Source organism: Mixophyes fleayi, chromosome 5, assembly GCF_038048845.1.
Source record: "Mixophyes fleayi isolate aMixFle1 chromosome 5, aMixFle1.hap1, whole genome shotgun sequence".
NCBI lineage: Eukaryota > Metazoa > Chordata > Amphibia > Anura > Limnodynastidae > Mixophyes > Mixophyes fleayi.
The window spans coordinates 111,920,250-111,943,495 of record NC_134406.1 but is presented as its reverse complement, the minus strand read 5'-3'; the positions used below and the strand labels follow the sequence as shown (position 1 = coordinate 111,943,495).

At 40.4% G+C, this 23,246-nt stretch overlaps 1 protein-coding gene across 1 annotated transcript in view; it reads right to left on the bottom strand.

The window, feature by feature from the left end:
- The window catches only part of LOC142159470 (sodium-dependent neutral amino acid transporter B(0)AT3-like), a 124,559-nt gene extending 104,322 nt beyond the window's left edge, over positions 1 to 20,237 (bottom strand). Inside the window, exons 1-2 of the mRNA XM_075214370.1 lie at positions 20,112 to 20,237; positions 16,394 to 16,505 (exon numbers count right to left, since the gene is read on the bottom strand). Of these exons, the coding sequence (XP_075070471.1) occupies positions 16,394 to 16,505; positions 20,112 to 20,237 (238 nt within the window). The remainder of the gene's footprint in view (positions 1 to 16,393; positions 16,506 to 20,111) is intronic.
- Between the last annotated feature and the right edge of the window lie 3,009 nt (positions 20,238 to 23,246).

Sequence of the window (23,246 nt, the reverse complement as noted above, 5' to 3'; positions counted from 1 at the left end):
AAAAAGAAGTGTAACTGAGGAAAGGTTAAGTGCCGATAAAAAAAAAATTGCCAACATGCCATTCTACACACGCAGTGGCAAAGAGAGAATGAGGCCTTCGCCTTTCTCTATTAGTGGCAGATCCAAAAATGTTACCGAGCCTACAAGTGGTGCACAACTACTGTTACGCGTCAAAGCCAAGCTGCATGATAACAGTAAGGCATTAGAGGATAATGTTTGCTCTGAATCAGAAATGACACCAATCCCTGTGGAGAGTCCATCCAACAGTGGGATGCCTAATCGTGAGCATTCTGTTAGTGTACCCATAAAGAGGGGCCCTTTCAGCAGTTCTGCTAATGTGTGCCTGAACAGCCCGAGTGTAGCCGATGATACACCAAGTGATGATGACACTTTGTCTTTAGAAGAGGATGTGGGGGAGATTTGGTTATCCGACGAGGGCGCTGAATATGAAGCGGTTGATTGTGTAAGTCCTGCACCAGAGGCAGCAGTGTGGCACCAGTGGCAGCAGTTCTAGCATGTGATGTTCTGGCACCAATTTGCACTTTCCAAACACAAGCAGGGATAACGCAGGTGGCAGACCACAACAGTTTGACATCTGGGCTGGTTTGAAGGATTTGTCATAAAAATGTGTGACCTTGACCATAACTCCAACCAATCCTACTATTAACATGAAAAGGATGGTGGAGGGCCTATCAGGGATTAAACTGTATTTTTCCTAATTTTCACTAATAATGTTTGGGTGTAATATACACCCAAAAACGAGTGCTCAATTGCTAAGAGTCATTGATGAAGAGGAAGAAAAGCAGGCTTGTCTGTAGATTTTGCAGGCAAATTGTGCTGCGTTATATAGGTAACACCCAAAGAGAAGAGCTCCATTGCTCCATTGCTAATTGTAATTGCTGAAATAGAAAAAATAGGGCTGACAGTCTTGGTCTAAATCTGCAGTTACATTTTATTGTACCATAGCTCACTGCGAAACAGGAGAGGTGGCAGGGTTTAGTGATAATCTTCCTCAAACAATACTAATTCATTCCACCATCATAGAAGTTTGTGTAGTATGATGTAATTGCTGATAATGGCCTTCCAAAGGGAATGACTAGTTGATTTTAGGGCAGAGCTGTCACGATTTTTGGGCAATTCTTTTACAGCAGAGCAAATATCAAAATGTTGTGCGGTCTCATCTGCATCCCCACTGGGTGTCTTGGGAAAGCAATTTTTTTTACAACAAGCAGTTGCCAGAGAAACTGAAGGAGAAGACGTCCAAACAAGATGTTGATAAGTCTGGGATCCTTGCAAAGAAAATTAAGTATTTAATCGACAATTAAAATATAGTTAGCACATTTACTTGGTTTTATTTCACACTATAATTTTCTGTAGCACCTTTTCAAAATGTATTATTAAGGCAATCACTTGACTCAAGCTAACCGTGTCTGCACTTTCTTCACAGGTAACTACTTCGCTGGACTAAAGTATATTCCCCTCAAATGCTAGTCTTCTTGCTGCTGCTGCATTCTCCTACATGCTGTTGCAGAAACCAGATATTGACCCTAAATGTTTCTGGCCACAAACAGCATCTCCTGCATGTCATTTTTAAAAAGTTCTGTAACACCACATTGATAGTGTGTGCAAAACAGAAAATGTGATGGAATTCAACCCCGCTGTAATGCTTGACCAATATTAGGGTCGTAATCAGAAATGACATATCCTCAGGAGAGTCCAAGCAGGATTAGCCATCTTTCAATGACATCCCTTAGTTTTTGGAACAACTTGTCAGCTGTATGCCTCTTAGTGAAGCCGCTGATACACAGAGTAGCCTACTTCTCAAAAATGTGACGTACCTGGGTACATGCTGCTGCTGTCCATGCTGGGGAAGGCGAATGACCAACCCAGTGGGCTTTCACAGTCATATAATCTTTAGTTTGCCCAGTTCCGCTTGTACACATATCTGTGGCTAAGTGTACAGTGGGTAGAATGCCATTTTGTCGCCCAATAATTACATTTTTATGAACTTTCCGATACAGGAGAGAATTAGCTTTTCTAGTAAAATGGTATAGTAATGACATTTGCTAACAGGGACAGAACACCTCAATTAAATGTTTTAAACCAACTGTACTAATAGTGGACATTGGACGCGGATCTAACACTAGCATAGTACCCAAGGCGTCTGTTATCCGCTTTGCGACTGGGTGACAGGTTTCATTCTTGCTTCCTCTTGCAAAGGATTGTTTAACTACCAATTGTTGGTTCAGGGGATATTGATTATGAAGGTGTTGGGGGGGAAGATTGCAGGTGCTGGGATGTAGATGAGAGAAGGGAGGTAGATTATGCTGGACTGCTTGTTGTTATTTTTTTTAACCTAAGTTTCTGATTTTCCCAACAGTTTTCCAAGAACTCGCTGAAAAATTACGAAACATGGATGAGGATCCCAGATGGTTAAGGTCCCTACTTCTACTGAGTGTGGCTTTAAAGATGCTACAAATGGATAGACAACTTTTGCCAGGATTGGTGTAAAAATAATTCCACACTTAAGAGTTGGATATTTGGTCGTATGCCCAGGCATGACAATGGCCTTTTTGTTATCACTGGCAAGAACTGCAGCAATTTTTCTTTTCAAGTGTATGAAAATCATATTGTGACATAGGAGGTGGTCAAAATTGAATAAAAAATGACTGGAAATTAGTGTTACTGAGGTTAATAATAATGTAGTTACAAAATAATACCTAAATTATGTTATTTTAGCAAATAGCAAAACAAAACCAACCAAAACCAAAACCAAAACCAAAACACGCAAGGGAGGTTTTGCAAAACCAAAACCAAAACACGACGGTAATCCAGATCCAAAACCGAATACAAAACCAAAACACGGGGGTCAGTGACCATCTTTTGTATTTAACTTATGTGCAAAACAGAAACCTAGTTTGCACCCCTTGCATTGTAACATGGTTTTGTCCAGGAGACTGAAATAAGATACCTCTTCATTTAAGATCCTTAATGAATCAGACCCTTAGTTCTGAACCCACACACCAATGCCACACCCAGTCATTGATAATAGAAAATATTATTTAAATCATCATTGCAGGAGAAGTAAACTGTCAGGCTTTGTCTGATACCGCTCTGTCTGTCTGTATTATCCAGTATTCTTATATTACTGTGCTTGTTCCCAATTGTAAACTGCTACAGAATTTGTTGGTGCTATACAAATAAATGATGATGAATGTTGAAGATACAGTCTAATATTTTTGTATGAACAATGAAATGCCTTATACCCCATTCATACTGCACCAAAATCCCGGGTTTTTGCCGGGGCGAGCTCAAACGACCCGGGTCTTGGTGCAGTATGAATGGTACAAGTCAAAAATCCCGGGTCTAAAAACCCGGGTCTTCAACCCGGGATTTATCGAGGGGTAATTCCCGGGTCGGACCCGGTTTGCCTGCACTATGAATGGACAGAAAACAAGCTAATTGGCTGTCTGCCTGTCACAATCACCACCCACTTTTGCATTATCTTTATGCGTCAAAAAACCAGTCACCTTTCAATGACATCACAATTTTTCAGCCAATGAAAACTGTTCTGGTGATGACTCCCACAAATTGCCAGGGCACAGACTTGTTCAGTATGAATGGGGTCAACCCGGGAAATTCCCGTGTCCGAGGTGCAGTATAAATGGTGTTTCTGAGCTGGGACGCTCCGAGCCCCGGCAAAAACACGGCTTGAAAAACCCGGGATATTGCCGGGGCAGCAGTATGAAAGCGGTATAAGTCTAATGTCTTTGTACCAACAATGAAATGCAGCTCATTGTATAAAACAATACATATATGTTGTATTGCAAATTTTTGAAAGCAGATTTAAGCTACCGAACTCCCATTAGTAAGCAGTAGTCAAAGTTACTTTGACATGGCCCCTTCCACCCAATTCCAACTTCTTTTATATTTGCAATTACCAGGGATGATTAATTACTGCACAAATTAACTGTTTTAATCAATTTATTATTTCAGCAATTATTGCAGTAAGAAATTAGAATGTTCAGGAGTAAATCATTTTGTACTGGTTGATATGAGCCATATTGAAAGTTCTGTAGTCCATAACGGAAATGATAATTAGCACCATTTTGCATGCCATATTCATATTTCTAAATGAATGTTAATTGATTAATTGTGAAATGTCACAATATGAGCAACATGACCTCACATTATGCTATAAATTTACAAAACAGTATTTTGTAAAGAGATCTGTTCTCATCAACTAGATATCCATTGATGGCAGTAGAAGACATTTTTTCTAATAAACACAATATAAACTACCAATTCTTAAGCATCCAGGCACCTGAAATCATTAATCCATTAAACCATTTTATATGCGTTTGATGGATCTTTGAAGCTGCTTATTATTATTATCATTTTATGTCTGCTGTATAGATGCATAAAGAGCAAAGATGTAACAGTCATCCTCGTCAAGAACAGCTAACGTGGGAAATCACTTGCGATTGGCTGAGCAGCCATTGACCTTCCTACTAAGTTGATCACACACTCATTCAGTTTCTCTGAGTGAGCAGTTAGCATCACATATTATGTTTTTTTCATTTTATTCCCATTAGATTACTTTTTGTAATGAAGTGCTAAAGAGATGTTTTGAGGAATGTTTTATTTAATAAAATATATAATTGTAAACATGTCTGTGCATTTTGCTTAGTATAATTAGGGAGGGATATTAGTAAACCCATTTCCATTATGTTGGGACCACTAGGAAGGCACTTGTACTGTTCAGGGTGGGGCTGGTAAACCTTGGGAAGGGACCTACTTCTCCCACAGAGGCAGTAAAGGCTCAATGCAGGATCTGACAGTACAGTCTCTATGGGGGGGGGATGCAATATGCAGGGGATGCAAGTTAATGAAGATAATGTTAAGAAAACTGAATATACTTATGCGTCAACATGGTTTGCTCTCCTCCAGGCAGACACCATGGGGTAAATGTATTAACATGCGGGTTCTTCAACACCCGCGAGTTCAGCGTCTTCGGCGATTAAATTTAAAGCGGCACTGCATTGTAAAGGGAAGCTTCCCTTTACAATGCAGCGCCACTTTAAATTTAATCGCTGCAGACGCTGAACTCGCGGGTGTTGAAGAACCCGCATGTTAATACATTTACCCCCATATTTCCAAAGCTCTCTTCTGAGACAGTCAAGCAACTCAGACCAGGGCTTAGTATATCTAATTTTTGTAATAAATACACTGTGAAACTTGTGTAATGTTTATTAAAGAAAATAGAAAACATAACCAGTGCGTCTTATTTTCTAACGTGCACTTTTGCTATAGAAATTAGGGTTTTGACCTTGTACAATGACACTAAGGTTTACAGTCTCCACTTCTGAGGTCCAAATTTTATTTCCTGCCTCCTCATCAGAACTATTCTGGAAGATCCTTTTCTCAAATACTCAAACCGCACACTGCATAAAGAGATATTGTCCATTCTGACTTATGTAGGAGCTGTATTAGCCCCTACCCACAAGCAGCAGACTTCAGTACATTTATTGGGGCATAAATTAGTTAGAAACCTAATTCATTTTTAACAAGTTGAAGTTGTTGAGTGGTGGGTGTGGCAATGATTTGGGGAAAGACATTGGGAGTTGCTTTGTTGGAAAAGATGCCTGTGGAAAGGTAAGCCCTAGGCAGAGGAAGAGCATCCACCCCTTCATGGCAGTGACAACCGGGTGCAAGCAGACAATTTTTCCATATCCAGGGCCCCGAGAGTGATTAGCCAAGTTTATCCTGCAGGGGGATTAGTCCTGTAGGAGGAGGATAAGTCTGGACTGCAACAAGCCCAGTTACTAGATCTAACTCTAGAAGGCATGCAGGCATTAGTAGAAGTGGCATACGAGACAAGGATGGTAGAGGAGTGTGCTTGGTTGGATGGGTGACAGTATACAGTGTCCCGTCCAAATCATAAGTACAGGCTGGTAGTCCCACCCGAATATTGGGATTGGTTCATAGCTCAGGCCATAGGGAAGGGGGTAACGATCACTAAAGAAAAAGGAGAATCAGAGACTCAGGCAGCACTTCATTTGGTTAAGTTTAATAAGGATGTAGACTGCAAGAATACGTCAGTGCAGGGTTGCATCAGTGACAGACAGACACAGAATGAGGGTAGGAAGCATAGAAAGCAGAACATTGATGACTGCGTGCTTTACTTTCACTAGTCCGTTTAGGAAATAGTGAGCAAGAAGCTAGTCTATAAGTGGATGCAGACTAGAGAAATGAGTAACCTCAGGGCAGGAATGAACTGTGGGAGGTAGAGGCGTAGCCATACAGGACCCCAGACAACCAGGGAAAGGCAGTCGTTAGAGCTCTCAGGCAGTAGTGCTCAGGATAGCTATTGGAGCAGGAGACCAAGACTTCCTGCAGCTACAAGAATATAATATTGTGCAAATGCTGGAGGCTGTGCACAGCCCAACAAGATATTTATTCACCAAGCAGGGGAACGCATTAAACCTGGAGTAGTGTCTGCAGAAGAGACTGGGACACAAGTTTAAATAGTGGGGGAGGTATTTTGACAAAACTGGACTCTGGACTTCATCACCAGTTTCTCACAGTTTAATGTACATTTTAATCCTGGGCCCAGTCTAAGTATATACACCAAAGCTTTGGTGTATTATCTGTATTGTTATTTCATGTTATTAGGTACATTTTGCCCTTGCTGTTACCTGCAATATTGTATGTATTAGAAATATAAAGACTGTTGTCATATTGTGTGAAAATAGCAGGACAGCAGAAGCTATTTTGTTTGTGTTAACTAAGGTGGCTACCATTTGTCTCAAATGTCCATTGTTCTGAAGTGTGGCTTAGTTCTGGGTTGTTAATAATGTAATAAAAAAAAGGGGAAAGTGGGTCCTGCACCAGTCAAATTAGACAACCTCTTCTCCTGTTTAAATCATGGAAGTATTTCTAATTAAAGAGAGAGGGGGTGCTGCAAGCTGATAAATAAATTGAAGAAAAAAGAAAATCCTTGACCTAGGTCAAGGAAAAAGATCAGCATAGGCACTTCTGTCTTTATTATATATCCTTATTTAAGAATGAAATAAAATATAACTTTTATTAGTCAATTTAAAATTAATAGATCAACGAAAGGTGAAATATAAAAAACATAAATAGGTACAAAACAGTGCTTCCACAGTGTTGTGTGTAATAAAATAATTATATGGCACCCTGCAGAGTTAGTTCCGAAAATACGTTCTGACAAGCTCAATCTCAAATAAAGATTTGGAATATACTGTGTTATATTACACTTAATTCTCGAAAGCTTGTGGTGAGAGTATTAGTGATTATCGTTTGAATAGTAGAAGCTTTCAGCAAAGTAATGCTATATATGATGGATGGAGAATCATCTATTAGTCTATTGCAGGGAAAGGAAATACGGACCTTGTGATCTAAAGTAGAGCGCTAGTATCACAATTGCTTTCACTCTCATGAGAGGGTATAAATCATATAGGGGAATCAAGATTATTTATAGATCGCCAGTGAATCAATTCAGTCTAAACATAGTCCGTGGAGTTATGTAAGAGCCTGAAGTTAACTTAAAAAGAATAAAGATACCACTTTTAAATTTCTGATAGCTGAAAAGGCGTTACGTTCAGATATAATAGTGGGAGTGAAAGAACAATCACGGAAGCCCTTGATGCTTAATTTTGCACATAAGGAAAATACTGGCTGTTTTTTTCACGTGGAAAGCAAATAATCGATGGCTTTATTTTTACTCTGACATTAAAAGTTTATCTAGGACATGCTCTACTCCAACTATAAATTTGTCCTCACATTTTAAATTTATCACCTCCACCAATGCTACATGGTTTTGCTAAGGTGCAAAGTTACTTTTTGATTTCCTTTCCATAATAATTCAGACCTGTTATGTCTAACTGTTAAATAATTTAAGTGTATAATAATAATAATCTAAACAAAATTAAGGTTGATAAAGATTCTAGTCAAGTTAATATCCATATTGTTGAGAAAGAGAGAGAAAAAGTGTGTCCTAACAAAGAGGCACTCTAATGGTCAAAAGTTAAAACTTAAATTTTATTAGTTTATTTTAATAGAAATCCTCAATATATTGAGTTCCATGAGGACCCATAGAGAAATGTTTAAAATGTGAAAAATGGATGAGTGTCAAAAAGGTAATATTCTGTTAAGATAGGTAGTAACACGAGACTACCAAGCCGCCCCGCTGCTCAATTATTTCTATATATTGGTTTAATCATATGATAAATATTGCTGTTGTATATCGGTCTGACCATCCAAAATTAATGTGGATCAGCAAAAAAAAGTCTCCCAATACATATAATGAGGAGAGACCCTTTATAAATATAAGGATTTTATATTTCCTATATGAGTCCTTGTTTCCCACTGTATTAAAGTAATAGTTATCATCTATCAAGGGGAAATAAACTGGCTCATAGTTCAGTTAGTAAAACACACAGGCAGCAAGATTGTATTTCCAGAGTCCCACTAGTATTCCATATATGGATCCTATTTCACACTATGATGTTATCACGGTTGTCATATATCTAGGTGAAATATACTGGCTTGTGGTTAGATCATTCATATATAAACAGAAAACACTTGCAACAAAATCATGTTGCCTGAGCCACGTAGATATCGTAGTGAGTATGTGTGTAATTAAATTAACTCATATTATCTACCACTCGTGTTTATATAAAGCTGGTTGAATATAACTAAGATCATAAGCAGCGGACTCTGGAATTGGTATAGCAACGAGAGATATACTGCTTTATAATCCAATCATTCACATTAGGGTTAAAATATCTACAACAAGATCATGTTATCAGGGTCACGCTGGTATCATCCTGAATACGAGCACGGTTTAATAAGCTAATAACCTCTTCCACTCGTATATATATAGAACTGATGTAGTGTGGCTGGGGTTATTTGCAGGAACGTTTTTATTATAAGGATAGGGTATACATCCTGAATTTCCTGCTATACATAGTGTTTAGTATTAATATGACAAGGTCTCGCTATGCTCTGAGTATGAGCTGCGGATAGTCTCTGGTATTGGAGAGATTGCCAGATCCCGGCAGGTCTAGATATAAGCTATCTGCCTAAGTTAGTAGCAATCTTAATTAATTACTAGATATATTCTTATTGTGGCAATAATAAAAACTTATTTTGGATTTTTTATGGTCTGTCCGAGTGAGTTGAATCCCACAGAGATTAATCACAGTCCCAGCTATGGGTGGTTTCCTCACATAAGCACAGAACAAAGGGAATTAATAATCTAAACAAAATTAAGGTTGATAAAGATTCTAGTCAAGTTAATATCCATGTCTGTAAGGCTCTCTCTGTATTGTTCTGTCTTCTGCTCGCACATTATAGATTATAGATAACTCAAGGAAGTGGGCATAGTGAATTGGAGCTAAGATCTGGCAAATCAGAGCCAAAATAAATTAATCATGATTGGCAAAAACAGTTAAAATTTGTGAATTTTTTAGCTGACATTAATCAGAACCACTTTAAACAGAATTTCTGAAGCTTCATACAATGCTAGTTATACATAAAATATATTCAGACAAAAGTAAAGTTATTAATGGCGTACCATGGGGATTAATATTTGGCCCTGCCTTTTTCAATGTCTTCTAGTAGTTGGTGTAACTATTTTCAGATAACACTAAATTGTGGATAGTTATTACCAAGGATCAGGATAGTTACTCCTTATAAAAAGATTTAGACAAAGTAGAATATTGGGCAGGGAAGTGCCAGATGAATTTTAATGTAGGTAATTGTAGTGTTATGTACTTACTGGTAGTCAAATTATGTTTGTTTACTTTGGAGAATGCACCTTAATGTAACTTAAGTAAATATAATGTAAATATAAACATATCTAAAGTTATTGCAAACATTTGTCTATGAAGCAGAAGCTTTCCATACTGTGCAGGTGACAAGCGTCATCCACTAAAACTGAACAAAAGCTAATTTCATCATCAACATAGAAAGGAATTTCAGGGAAGTGCTAACCTCAGATTTACTAAATGGATTTAAATATGAATTATATATCCCTCACTTAAAGGAATTTGTATCTCTAGGTACAATGAGTGGATTGCATTATTAGGATGATTGGTCCATGGAATTAATCTGATTTAAATATAATGGATCAGGAAGATTATTATTATTATTATTATTATCATTTTTTCTATTGCACCAGCATTTTCTGTAGCGCTTTACAATTGAGAACAGACTCAGAAATAAAAGGAGTCTGGATATTAACAGACGAAAAGGAAACAGGGCAACAAGCTTACTATATATACGGTAAGATTTTTCTTCCTATGAAGTTTAATTACCACTTATGTTGCAGGGGTTTTGTTTTTCTCTGGATCAAATTTAGAAAAGGGTGATATTGATGATCTTTTGTCTTTTTTAAATTTTAAATATGCAATAAACTCTATGTTTTTGGTATCCCTCTGATTAAATGCACAGTCCATACAAATGTGTATTAGAATGTTAGGCTAACCAGTCTTGTAAGAAACTTACAGAGCACAGTGGTGGAGGCCTTCGCCTATAGCAGCCACTTTTCCCGTAGAGCTTGATGTGCTCACTGGTACTTGGATGCCCCCAGGTTTTAACTCTATTGTAGTGCAAGTTTATTAACAAAATCGCAGCGGCAAGGCTGAAGGAGGGAATCCAGATGATAACGGGTGGTCAGACGTAAGTCGAGGTCAGGGGTCTGAAGCAAATAAAGTAGTCAAAGACAGGCCAATATGTCAGGGCTGGCAGCAAGCAGGGGTATCCAAATAACAAGCAGAGGTTGGGGCAATCCACTATCTATAAAGGCTAAGACAGCAACAGAACAAGCACTGTGAGTGATGCATGCAGGAACTAAGACTGTATATTTGGAGGAGACGATTTGTAGACCTAGGTGAACTTCCCCCTTATTCCCTAGGCTTGCCATTTTCCTGATTTGTTAGGACAGGAGCGGGAAAAGTGACCCTTGATGCCACAGTATAGACAAAGACCTTGGGTCCGTCTGAAGAAAAACAGTATGCTCCTAATTGCTTGGGCTCTTCAGTGTCAATTGATGCGGGAACAAACGCAGATGAATACAATGGTACCTCCTTCCTCTCCTTGATCCTCCTTTGAATTTTTGATCATCATAGAGTAGACTCAAGGCATTAAACAAAGCATCCACCGAATGCAATGTTGGACTCATTGGAGTCAGACTAAAGGCCCATAACTGAGGATCATTCTGGAGGAGGGAGATGATGATACCGACCCTTTGCTGTTCTGAGCCAGAAGCTCAGGGTCTCAGGCGGAAATAGATCTTGCAGCCCTCCTTGAAATTCCAGAACAAAGCTCTGTCCCAAGAAAACCGGTCTGGCAAATTTAATTTGGGTTCTGCTGCAGGTGCCAGAGTGACTTGTGAAGTCCTGGAGGTTTCTTCCTGTTCAGATAGCCGATGCGATAATCCCTGAACCATCTGGGACAGGATCTGAATTTGACCAGCCAGACCCTGGGCTGGAGTTGTATTGGTCCCGCTCTCATCCATCCAGGCGAGTTCCTCCTTGTAATTTTGGGCCAGTTATAAAGTTAGGCTGACCAGTCTCATAATAAACTTACAGAACTTAGCGGTAGAGGTCTTCGCCTATAGCAGCCACCTTTCCCGTAGAGCTTGATGTGCTCACAGGTACTCGGATGCCCCCAGGTCTTAACTCTATAGTAGGGCAAGTTTATTATCAAAACCGCAGCGACAAGGTCGGAGGAGGGAATCCAGATGATAACGGGTGATCAGATGTAAGCTGAGGTCAGGGGTCTGAAGCAAACAGAGTAACAAAAACATGCCAATAGGTCAGGGCTGACAGCAAGGAGGGGTATCCAAATAACAAGCAAAGGTCGGGGCAATCAGAGTTCACGCGTGTCCAAAACAAAGCCAAGGTCAAAACAGGAAATCTAGCAGGAGTCAGCAATACAGCACACAGCAGGTCAGCTATCCACAGAGAATAACGCTATTGTCACATGCCGCTCACCCACGGCTGCCACCCGGTAACCTGAATATCATTCATTCCTCATTCCCTGCTTTTTCCCTGGCTTTCCCTGGAAGTGTATTGCTGCAACTCACCTATTACCTGCTCCACTCGCTAATGGTAACTACTGCAGATCATCGCTGCCATCTCTCCACATGTGTTGCTGCAACTCACCTATTACCTGTTCCACTCGTTAGTGGTAACTAGTGTAGATCATGTCTACCATCTTTCCAAGTGTACTGCTGCAAATCACCTATTACCTGCTCCACTCGTTAGTGGTCACTTCTGCAGATCATCGCTATCATCTCTCCAAGTGTGCTGCTGCAAATCACCTTCTATCTCTCTGTGGACTATCAGTGAGCATCACTCAGTAAATACTACTCATTTGAGGCTATCTAGTGCCTACATTCTTCTCTGTACTAGGTTCTCTATCACCACTCACTAGGAACTCCCCTAGAGGGCCGCGACCTGCAGGGTGGAAGCTGCCAAGCCCAAATTCCCTTGCGGGAACCTCTGGTGAAAACCTTCCACTCTGTTAGTTTCCGCGCCTCTGGGTGAAAAATATGTTGAACAAAAAGTGCAGCTAGACTCCATGCACTGGGAAGTCTAGTTAAAGGTATAAAATGAGACATTTCACTAAATCAGTCGACAACCACACATATAGTTTTGTGCCCTGCAGAAGATGGAAGGTCTACAATAAAATCCATAGATAAGAGCGACCAAGGCTTCAAAGGAATTGACAACGGGTCAAGCTGGTCAAGCTGGCCTGAAGCACAATTCCTGGGAATCTTGTTCTTTGCACAGTTTTCACAAGAAAGAACAAAGTTCCTCACATATGAGTACAATGAGGGCAACCACACACAACGTGAAAGAGTTTCCACTGTCTAGGAGATACCAGGATGGCCAGCAGCCCGGCTGTCATGAGCTTCAGAGAGAACCGCTTTTCGTAAGTGGACTGGAACAAATAAATGGTTCACCTGAGTTCCTGCGGAGGCTATTTTTTTAAATCTACGAAGAGTTACATCCAAATCCTGTGTTAATCCAGCATGAAGGTGGAATAATGGGTAGTGATTCAGTGACAGGTACATGATGCAAAATGAAACTTCTTGATAATGAATCCGCCTTGATGTTTTTGGATCCGGGTCTGTAGGTAATAATGAATTTGAAACGGGTAAAAAAGAGCGCTCAGCGGGCCTCTTCTGGGATTCAACCTCTTGGCAAACTCAATGTACTGGAGGTTTGTGTGATCAGTTATAACATAAATTACATGAATGGCTCCATCCAGCCAATGACCCCATTCTTCAAAGGCCCATTTGATGGCCAAAAGTTCCCTATTGCCTACATTATAATTGGCCTCAGCGACAGAATATTTACGGGAAAAATATGCACAAGGATGCAGACGGTGAGTATGAGGGTCTTTCTGATAGAGGATAGCGCCAGCTCCTACATCACAGGCATCTCTAATACAAAGGGTACATCTGGATTAGGGTGGATGAGGACAGAAGCAGAAATGAATGCCCTTTTGATGGCTTCAAAACGCGGTTATCTCTTGAAAGGACCAATTACTGGGATCCATTCCTTTATGGGTAAGAGCGACAATAGCGGCCACTAGATCTGAGAATCCACAAATAAATCTTCTATAATAATTTGCGAAGTAGAGGAACCTCTGGATAGCTTTGAGATTATTGGGTTGTACCCAATCTAGAATGGCTTGGACTTTAGTTGGATCCATAAAGAAACCGGCAGAGAAAATGATGTACTCCAAGAATAATACCTTCTTTACTTCGAATTCGCACTTCCCCAACTTGGCAAAGAGATGGTGATCACAAAGTTTTTGGAGGAGCTGTTTAACATGGGTCTGATGTAGCAACAAAGACTGTGATTATATCAGGATATCATCCAAATACACGACAAAGAATTGGCCAAGAAGTTTGCGAAGCACTTCATTAATGAGATCCTGAAACACTGCGGGCGCGTTACAAAGACCAAATGGCATTACCAGGTATTCATAATGGACAGAATGTGTGTTGAATGCCGTTTTCCATTTGTCCCCCTCTCTAATGCGGTTAAGGTTATATGCTCCACAGACATCAATCTTGGTAAAGATGGTAGCAGTTTTTAATTGGTCAAATAGCACGGAGATGAGAGGAAGAGGATAGGTGTTTTTGATTATAATTTTGTTAAGGCCCCAAAAATCGATGCAAGGCCGCAATCCACCGTCTTTTTTTGATGCACAGAAACATCCAGTTCCTACTGGGGATTCAGAAGGCCAAATAAAACTTTTTTCCAGATTTTCTTCTACATACTATTGCATGGCCTTGGTCTTGGGACAAGAGAGTGAATACAACCTCCCTTTGGGGTAATCTGGAACCTGGCTTCAAATCAATGGCACAACCAAACTCACAATGTGGAGGCAGAGAGTCAGCCTCTGTTTTAGAGAACACATCCCGGAATTCGTGGTATTGGGGAGGAAGCTGCTGAGAGACAGTTTGCAGAATCCGGAGTGGCAAGGTCAAACAAGACTGCGAACAGGGGAAACTCCATTGAGTAATCTCCCCTTTAGCCCAATCCACTACAGGGTTGTGGAGGGAGAGCCAAGGTTGGCCTAATATTAATGGAACAGATTTACAATTAATGAGGTAGAATGACAGGGTTTCTGACTGAAGAGTCTCACACAGTTAACTGCAGAGGAGGTGTTTCATAAGCAATTTTTCAGCTAGGCAATGGACCTCCATCCAAGCCACAGACAGTGATAGCAGAATCAGATTTTAGCTGTCATTTTGTAGAATGTACTAAATAAATGATAACTAGAATGTGATTGGTTGCTATAGGCAACATCTCCAATTTTTCAAACCCGCAGTTTAGTAAATATACCCCAAGGTCTTTAATGAAAAAATATATAATATATGTGGTAATCCTTATCATAAATAGCCTACAAATCTCTTCTAATCCATATGAGCATACCACTCCCCTCTCACTTTAACATTTCCATTTACAGTAGAATATCAAACAGTAATATACAAATTACCATTATTATTATTATTTAGTAAAGTGTTATGCATTATTATAAATATTTTTTGCAATTGATTAGTATCAGAAACAAATTATGTAGTTAGCAAGCTGTACCAGCATTACAAACGAATTATATTTTTAAATAGTAGCGATATCTTCACTATACTGTAATGGAAACAATGAGACAAGTTACAAGTGTGGTTGAAGAAAAACAACATTTTCAAAATTTTAATTGCATTATGTAAGTAATTAGCTTTAATTGTGGTAAATTTTAAGGACAGATAGGTTTTTGGGCCAGTATAAATGTAAGAGACCTGTGAGATATATTTATCTGTATAATATCATTACTAGCTGGAAAATGTATCACTAATATTAACAAAAAATTCTGATAGCACTGATGGCTGTAACTTAAGGCGAAAAGATAAGTTTAAACCAATGAATTACAGTGCCTTTTATCTATTGTCCAGACATATTGAAGTCATTTTAAACTTTTGATGAAAAAGTGTAGTGCAAAATCAATTTCTTCTTCTTTTGTAATGCCATGTTCTTTTGTTTGCACAGTTACCTCTGTGAAATATATACTCCTTTTCCTAAGGTTACACACAAGATAGAGACAGTTGCAAAGGCAACTAAGTTTAGCTCCAACTGTTGGAAGATACTGGCTCAACATACATAAATGAGGGCATTTCATGGAGAAAGCTGTGCTTGGATTCTATGCACAAATTTATCAACCTCAACTTTTATTTGGGGATTCTTTTGCATCATCTAAGTGCATCTCATATTAGAGGTGCATTAATATGTACATAAACACTAATGTAGATAAACAAAAACAAGAAAACAAAGTTGTAATACTATATAAAAAGGCAGCTCAATGTGCCCTTAGTGTCAGGAGCTACAGTATGAAGAGCAGTTTCCGAGTTCCAATAAGCAGCGTCTTTCTGTGCAAAAAAATATATAAAAACAGGCGATCCTTATGTGTTTGTCGGCAGTACACTAATGTGATAGTTTTACTTTTTCTGTGAATTTCTGTCAAAGACCACAAGACAACAAAGTATCATGCAAAGCATCCCTACAGAAAAACCATCAATCGTATAAATATAAAATATATACATATATAAAATATATGTGCTTGGACTGGTCGCAGAGCCAAGGGAAGTTAAATTGTGTTGGAAAATGTCAAACTATCATTTACTAAAAAAGTGTTATATTTAAAAATACATATTACTCTTTAGAAAACATGTTAAGGCTTGCTTCAATGCCTAAAATAGTACATATTGAACGTAAACACACAGTACACAAAATCATAATGACATAAATATGTAAGTATTGCATGAATTTCTTTATTTAAATTGAATTCTTACCTCCTCCATATGTCTGACATAAATATGGAAATCGCCATACATTTCCCAAGCCCACTGCAAAGCCAACACATGTCAAAATGTACTGAATTTTATTGTCCCATTTCGGTCTGTCCTGACATTTTGAGATATGTGAAAGTTGATTACTAGACATGGCTTGGATTAGATGGTGTTCTCTATTTAGTGTCTCACAGCTCACAAGGGCCACCATAAACAAGTGAAAACATGCCAGAAAAAGTCTTTTATCACTCCCACCAACATTAATATGCGTCAAAGTAGCATATGCTGTTATATTTAGAAATACAAATGGTTAGAAATGAGGATTTATTTTTTTTACAACGAAACAGCATTAATTTGTAACTAATATTAAAGGACGTTTAGTGTTTCATTGTCTTAACTAAACACATGTGTATCCATTAACCAATCAGTGAAAATATCATACACTAAATACTGCTTAATGTGCTTGTTTGCTATGAATAAAAATAATACATTCTACTGGCCTGATTCATTAAGGAAAGTAAGGCAAAAAAAGGAGTAAATGTTCTCCAAGAGGAACCATGTTACAATGCAATGGGTGCAAATTAGTTTATTATTTTGCACTTAAGTTAAATACTGGCTGTTTTTTCATGTAGCACACAAATACTTGCTAGCCTTATTTTTACACTGAAATGTAAAGTTAATCTAGGACTTGCCCTATCCCAATTTTAAATCTGTCCCCACATTTAAATTTACATCCCCTCCTATGCAACATGGTTTTTCCCAAGGTGCAAAGTTACTTCTTTTTTATGCTTTGCTCTCCTTAATGGCCCTACATTTATATTTGTGTGAGTGTGACTATATGTCCAAAATACATAAACTGGAAATATTTTAATGGGTAACTACTTTAATTATGCAGCAGATATCTCTTTTCTGTGTTTAATTGACTTTACTTGTTTGATCTCTGACATTTAACCTTAAATGCAATAATTTCATATTACCTTTTGATATATTTACAATAATTTATGGCTCCTCATCTCCCATAATTAGAGCTCATAACTTGAGTTAAGGTTAAAGTAAGGTTACAAACCTTACTTTAAATGAAAATATGTTTTTGTGACAGGATGGACCTCCTATGCCACCTGGTCCATGTTGCTGGGGACCTTCTGAGCTTGCCTTGCCACCATACACTTTCTTTATAACAAATGTGCACCTCCAAATGCAGTAGGAGGAGCTTCTGCTGCCACCACTAGGCTCCTTCCCTGGCACCTAAAACTGCCTCCTTCTGGGTAACTATTGTACCCCCTTGGTTGGCTCCTGGGCTGGTACCACTGACCTCTACCTTTAGATCAGGGTTGCTGTGTATGGTTCCCCCTTGCTTCTCACAATGGCCAGAGCTGCAGGGCAGTGGGCTGAGCATTAGTACTGGATGCTGGGTCCCAACCTCAGAACAGCTGGATAACAGATTAGATGGGCCTAATCTGTAGGTCACAGGAATTTACAGCAGGTAAGCAGGCATCAAAGCAGGATGTTGAAGCAGTGATGTTTTACTGGCTCAAGCCATCCTAATAAGGAAAGATACACGCCAGTTTGTGATACTAGTTATTTTTCCAGAGGTTACAGAAAGAATGATACATTATATGGTCAAACAGTGCTCTTTTTATACAGATTCTGACATTCATGTTGGCGGGGGCAACCCAGGCCCTGTCCCAGCTGGCACCACAATGTCTGATATATCACAATCAATAATTACCATCAGGATGTAATATATCCTCTAACCTTGGAGCTAACGCAATGTAAACTTTAACAAGTACTACATTAATCTGTGATTTCCTAAATCTTTGTGTTACGTTTCCTATATTACTTGCATCCTGTTTTAGAGAGATAGCAAGTCTAAATACCCACTCCTCTGTCTTCAGGCTGTAGTATGTGTTGGACACTCACACATAAAAAGGTCAAATTATCATGGGGGACTTTCTTTAGTAAAATCACAGCAATGGAGCCCGGGATGTGAAGAAACATAAAGGTGTTTATTGCTCAGCAAATACAGGTAAATTATGCAAACCCAATATAGCTGACACTGCACAGTGATACTGCAGACGCAGGTGCAATAGAAGGTAGAGAGATATCCGGAGCAGTTGTGTCGCAGCAGGATATGGAGTCCGAGAGATCAGAATCAGCAGGAAAAACAAACCATAATGAAGGCAAAGAAACAACAATGACCAGCACAGGAGAGGGAGAAGCAGATACAAATAGGGAACACCGAGGTGCAGGAGATAATTAGTGACACAGTGATACTGCCAGTGCTGCACCGATTACAAACTGGCGCCACAGCAACCATAGATTAAATGTTGACACTTAAATGAATAAATATACCCTTTAATACATGTGTAATCCCTTAGTGCTGAGGTTTAACCCATTTGGCACAGCAGCAACAAGAATTAACCCATTCTATGCTGCAGCAGTCATCTTGGTCAAGTGGGAGGTGAGGGGACCCAGTGACACTCCACCCCCCTTGTCCATGCGGGCCACCAGCAGGCCATGTCCTCACATTTTGGCTCCTGTCCCAAAGTCTCTCAGGGTTTCGGGGGTGACCCCGGGGGATCAGGCTATACCTGCCAAGACAGTCCATGCTCATTGCTGTGAGCCTTTCCTTGCTTGTGAATGATATGAAAGTCATAAACTTGAAGTGTCACGCTCCACTGCAAAAGTCTGCCATTCTTTCCTGAGGTGTGTTGTATCCACTTTAAAGAATTATGGTGAGTCAATATGGTAAAGTTTTTTCCCTGCCCAAACAATGGCCAAATATTCCTTTTCAATTGTGGCATTCTCCACCTCCTGGTTCAGCAGTTTTGTGCTGAAATAGGCCACAGGGTTCTCCTGACCATCTGGAGCCACCTTGCTAAGTATTGTGATGTGTCAGTTTACACAATAAAAAGTCTTTGTCATAATTGGGCGCCAACAGTACTGGACCATGAGCCAGGCCTTCCTTTAATGACTGAAATGCCAGCTCACAAGCGGATGTCCAGTCAACTACTTTGGGGAGTTTCTTCTTAGTGAAATCTGTCAGGGGCTTTGTTACAGTACTAAAGTCTGGGACAAAAAGTCTGTAGTACCCTGCAGTCCCTAAGAAGGGAAGTACTAGTAGTTCCTTCTTTGTGGGCCGGGGCCAGTCATGGATTGCCTCTACCTTCACTGGTTTGGGCCTAATGCTACCTCCCCCCACACGATGCCCCAGGTACTGTACCTCTGACATCCCCATTTGACATTTGTCTGCCCTGATTTGTCAGACCCACCCTCTGAATTTTCTCCAGCACCTGCTCTACATGTTTCAGATGGTCCTCCCAGGACTTACTAAAAATTTCAATGTTGTCCAAGTAAGCCTGAGCAAAGCATTTTATACCCTTCCAGCAGGTAATCAGTCACACGTTGGAAGGTGGATGATGCGTTCTTCATCCCAAATGGCATGGACTTAAACTCAAACAGGCCAAATTGGGTGATGAACACCGACCGTTCTTGAGCCTCTGCGGTCAGTGGTATCTGTCACTACCCCTTGCTCAAGTCAAATGTTGAGATATTCTTTGCTCCAGCTAACTCGTCTAACAGAATGTCAAAGCGGAACAGGGAATAGGCATCACACACTGAAGCACACCTAGCCCAAGCACCTCCTGTACCCCCTTATATATACACTCTTTGCCATCTGACAGGACCTGATAAGTGGGTTGCCTAATTGGCCTTTGCTCACCGTGTCCACATGGCCCATTAACAAGGAAGTCCGTCCAGGCTTCTTAAAAAACTGAGTCGCAAAGGGCAGCAGCACTGCCTCAAGCTGCCTTTTCTTGCCGGCATTAAAATGCTCATTCCAGCCCATTTCCTCTATACTACCTTCACCTCTGGCATCTGCAAGGATGTCAGGTAGTGGATCAACTTCCTGGTTCTTCAGTCAGTAAGCAGCAAACTGCAGCTACTGGCTCCAAACATTTGTGGTATGCCTTCAACATATTGACCAGGTAGGGATGCTGCCGCCTATCATTGCTATCAAATGACACCACATAGTTAATGTAACTTAGGTGTCTTGAGACTGTGTACAGTCCAGTCCAGGCAGCTTGGAGCTTGTTCTGTTCAGGCTGTTCTGATGCGTAGGGATCAGAAAAAGGACCTTCTGCCCTACCTCAAATACTCTGGCGCGTGTGCCCTGATCATACCAAGTCTCCTGCTTGGTCTGCGCTTCCAATAGGTTAGTTTGCACAAGCGCCATGAGTTTCCCAAACCGATCTTTGAACTTTAACACATAGTCCACCACAGAGACATCCTGAGTGGGTAGCTCCCTTTACCAAGACTCCAGGAACAGGTCAAGAGGTCCATGGACTCTGTGGCCATATAGCAATTCAAAGGGGAGAAACTGGAAGACTCCTGTGGCACCTCCCAATAATCAAAGAGGAGGTGTGGCAGGTATCTTTCCTAGTCTCCCCTCTTCAAGGTTACAAATGACTGTAGCATGTGCTTCAGAGTGCCATTGAAACGATCGCACAGTCCATTAGTCTGGGGATGGTAGGGGGCAGTGCGGAGTTGCCACACTCTGCACTTTGCTCAGAGACAGTGGACTAGTCCACTCATGAACTGTGTCCCTTAATTGGTTAGGATCTCGCTAGGAAACACTACTCTACTAAATATTCCTAGCAGTGCATCCGCTACCTTTTTCCGCAGTGATGGCGAACAGAGCCACAGACACTGGATACCAGGTAGCGTATTCCACCTTGGTGAGGATGTACCTCTTCCCCAATCTACTGGGCACAGGCAGGGGACCTACTACATCCACAGCCACTCGCTGGAAAGGTTCCCCAACTATTGGCAAGGGCCTTAGGGGAGCACGAACACTGGTGCGCCCAACTGCTGACACACATCACAGGACTTACCATATGCCCAGTGCTTCAGTGTTCAGTGTCTCCCCTGGTATTCAGCCATAGGGTTTTCATGGGCAACTGACATCAGTTGTACGTGAAAGCTCCATCGGACCACAAGTTGAACTTTTTCCCAAACTGATCTGTCCCCATCCTTCTTCCTAGCTATCTGGTACATCAAACCTTTACACCAAGTGTCACGAATGCCCATCCTGTCCCAGATACATCAATCTGAACAGCTGGCTGTGACTGACGTCACCTTAGTCAGTTAGCAATGAACACACCTTTTCTGACACCACAAAGGATTTATTATGATGTCCTTATGTTCACCAAAACCACTTATTAATGTTTCACACTTAAATTACATACACATGTAGCATGAGCCTCCATGGGCTTCGTAAGTTCCCAAAGAATCATGGAGAATATGCTAGATAAAATGTATTTAATCTGAACAATGACAAGGCTTAGTTACAATAAATAAATAATAAGACATACATTATGTTGCACAAATAAGTTTCAGAAAATAAAATAGGAAATAAAAGCAGAGTCACCACTTATTTTCTAAACTGCGGGTTTTGAAAAGTGGAGATGTTGCCTATAGCAACCAATCAGATTCTAGCTGTCATTTTGTAGAATGCACTAAATAAATGAAAGCTATAATCTGATTGGTTGCTATAGGCAACATCTCCATTTTTCAAAACCCGCAGTTTAGTAAATCTAGTCCCTGGTGTGTATGAGGGAACACAAGTGAGAAATATAAGATATTTCAGACTTGATAGACCCCCTCATGAAAATGCACACTGTAATGTCTAAAGCAGAACATTTTAAACCTTTCTCCACATAGCTCTCACCCCCCACCTTTGGAGTTTAGCTGTCAGTAAGGACAGATTGATCTCCCAAAATTCACAGGGCTTTCAAAGTGAGCTAAGGGGGATGTCCTGAGTCCTGGAGTGTTCAGAGGACCTGAGTTCTCACCTCTTCTCATTCGGCTTGGCTCGTCAGGTCTACATCCTCTGCATACAAATAAACTCCTCAGAGATGCTTATCTATCTCTGGATAATTTCAAAAGATTATTGATTATTGAGTTCAAACTCATGTCACTTAGCAAAGCACATGTTGAGATTACATTACAAGGTTACATAAAATATTCACATTGTCATACATGAATTCAACAGAAAATAACAATCAGTCATTAGATATACTACATAATTATCATACCTCCCCCTAAACCTACTGCACAGAGAACTGTGACCTGTCACTGTCTCTCCTGCCCATTCACCACTTCAGCCCCTTGGCGCAAGAGGCCATCTGCATTTCCATGTTCTGCGCCCTTCTGGTGCTGAATGGTGAAGATATACTGCTGCAAAATTAAGCTCCATTTTAACAGCTTTCCATTATCCCCAGAAACTCTATTTAGCCAGCTTAGAGGATTATGGTGTGTGATAATGGTGAAATCCCTTCCATACAGGTAGGGCTGTAGCTTTTGCATTGCCCATAAGATGGCTAGGTACTCTTGTTCAATGGTAGCATACGCCACCTGCCAGAGGAGTAGTTTTCTACTTAGAAAAATGATAAGAAAGATGATAAGGTGCTCCTCCCCCTTGTGCTGTCACCTGGCTAAGGGCAGCTCCTAGTCCATAGTTAGACACGTCGGTCTATACTATAAATCTCTGTTTGAAATCTGGGGCCTGTAGCACAGGGGTTTGGGCCAGAGCATATTTCAGAGCTGTAAATGCATTCATGTCCACTTAACCACCTGTGGTAACTTCTTTTTAAGTCAGTCAGAGATTGGCTAGGGTGCTAAAATGGGGCACAAACTTTCGATAGTACACAGCTGTACCTAAGAAAGACATGACCTGCTTTTTCATGGTAGGGATCGGCCACGCTGTGATAGCCTCTACCTTGCCTGGCTCTTGGCGGAGGGTACCTCCCCCTACACGGTGCCCCAAGTACTGCACTTCACACATGCCAAGCTGGCA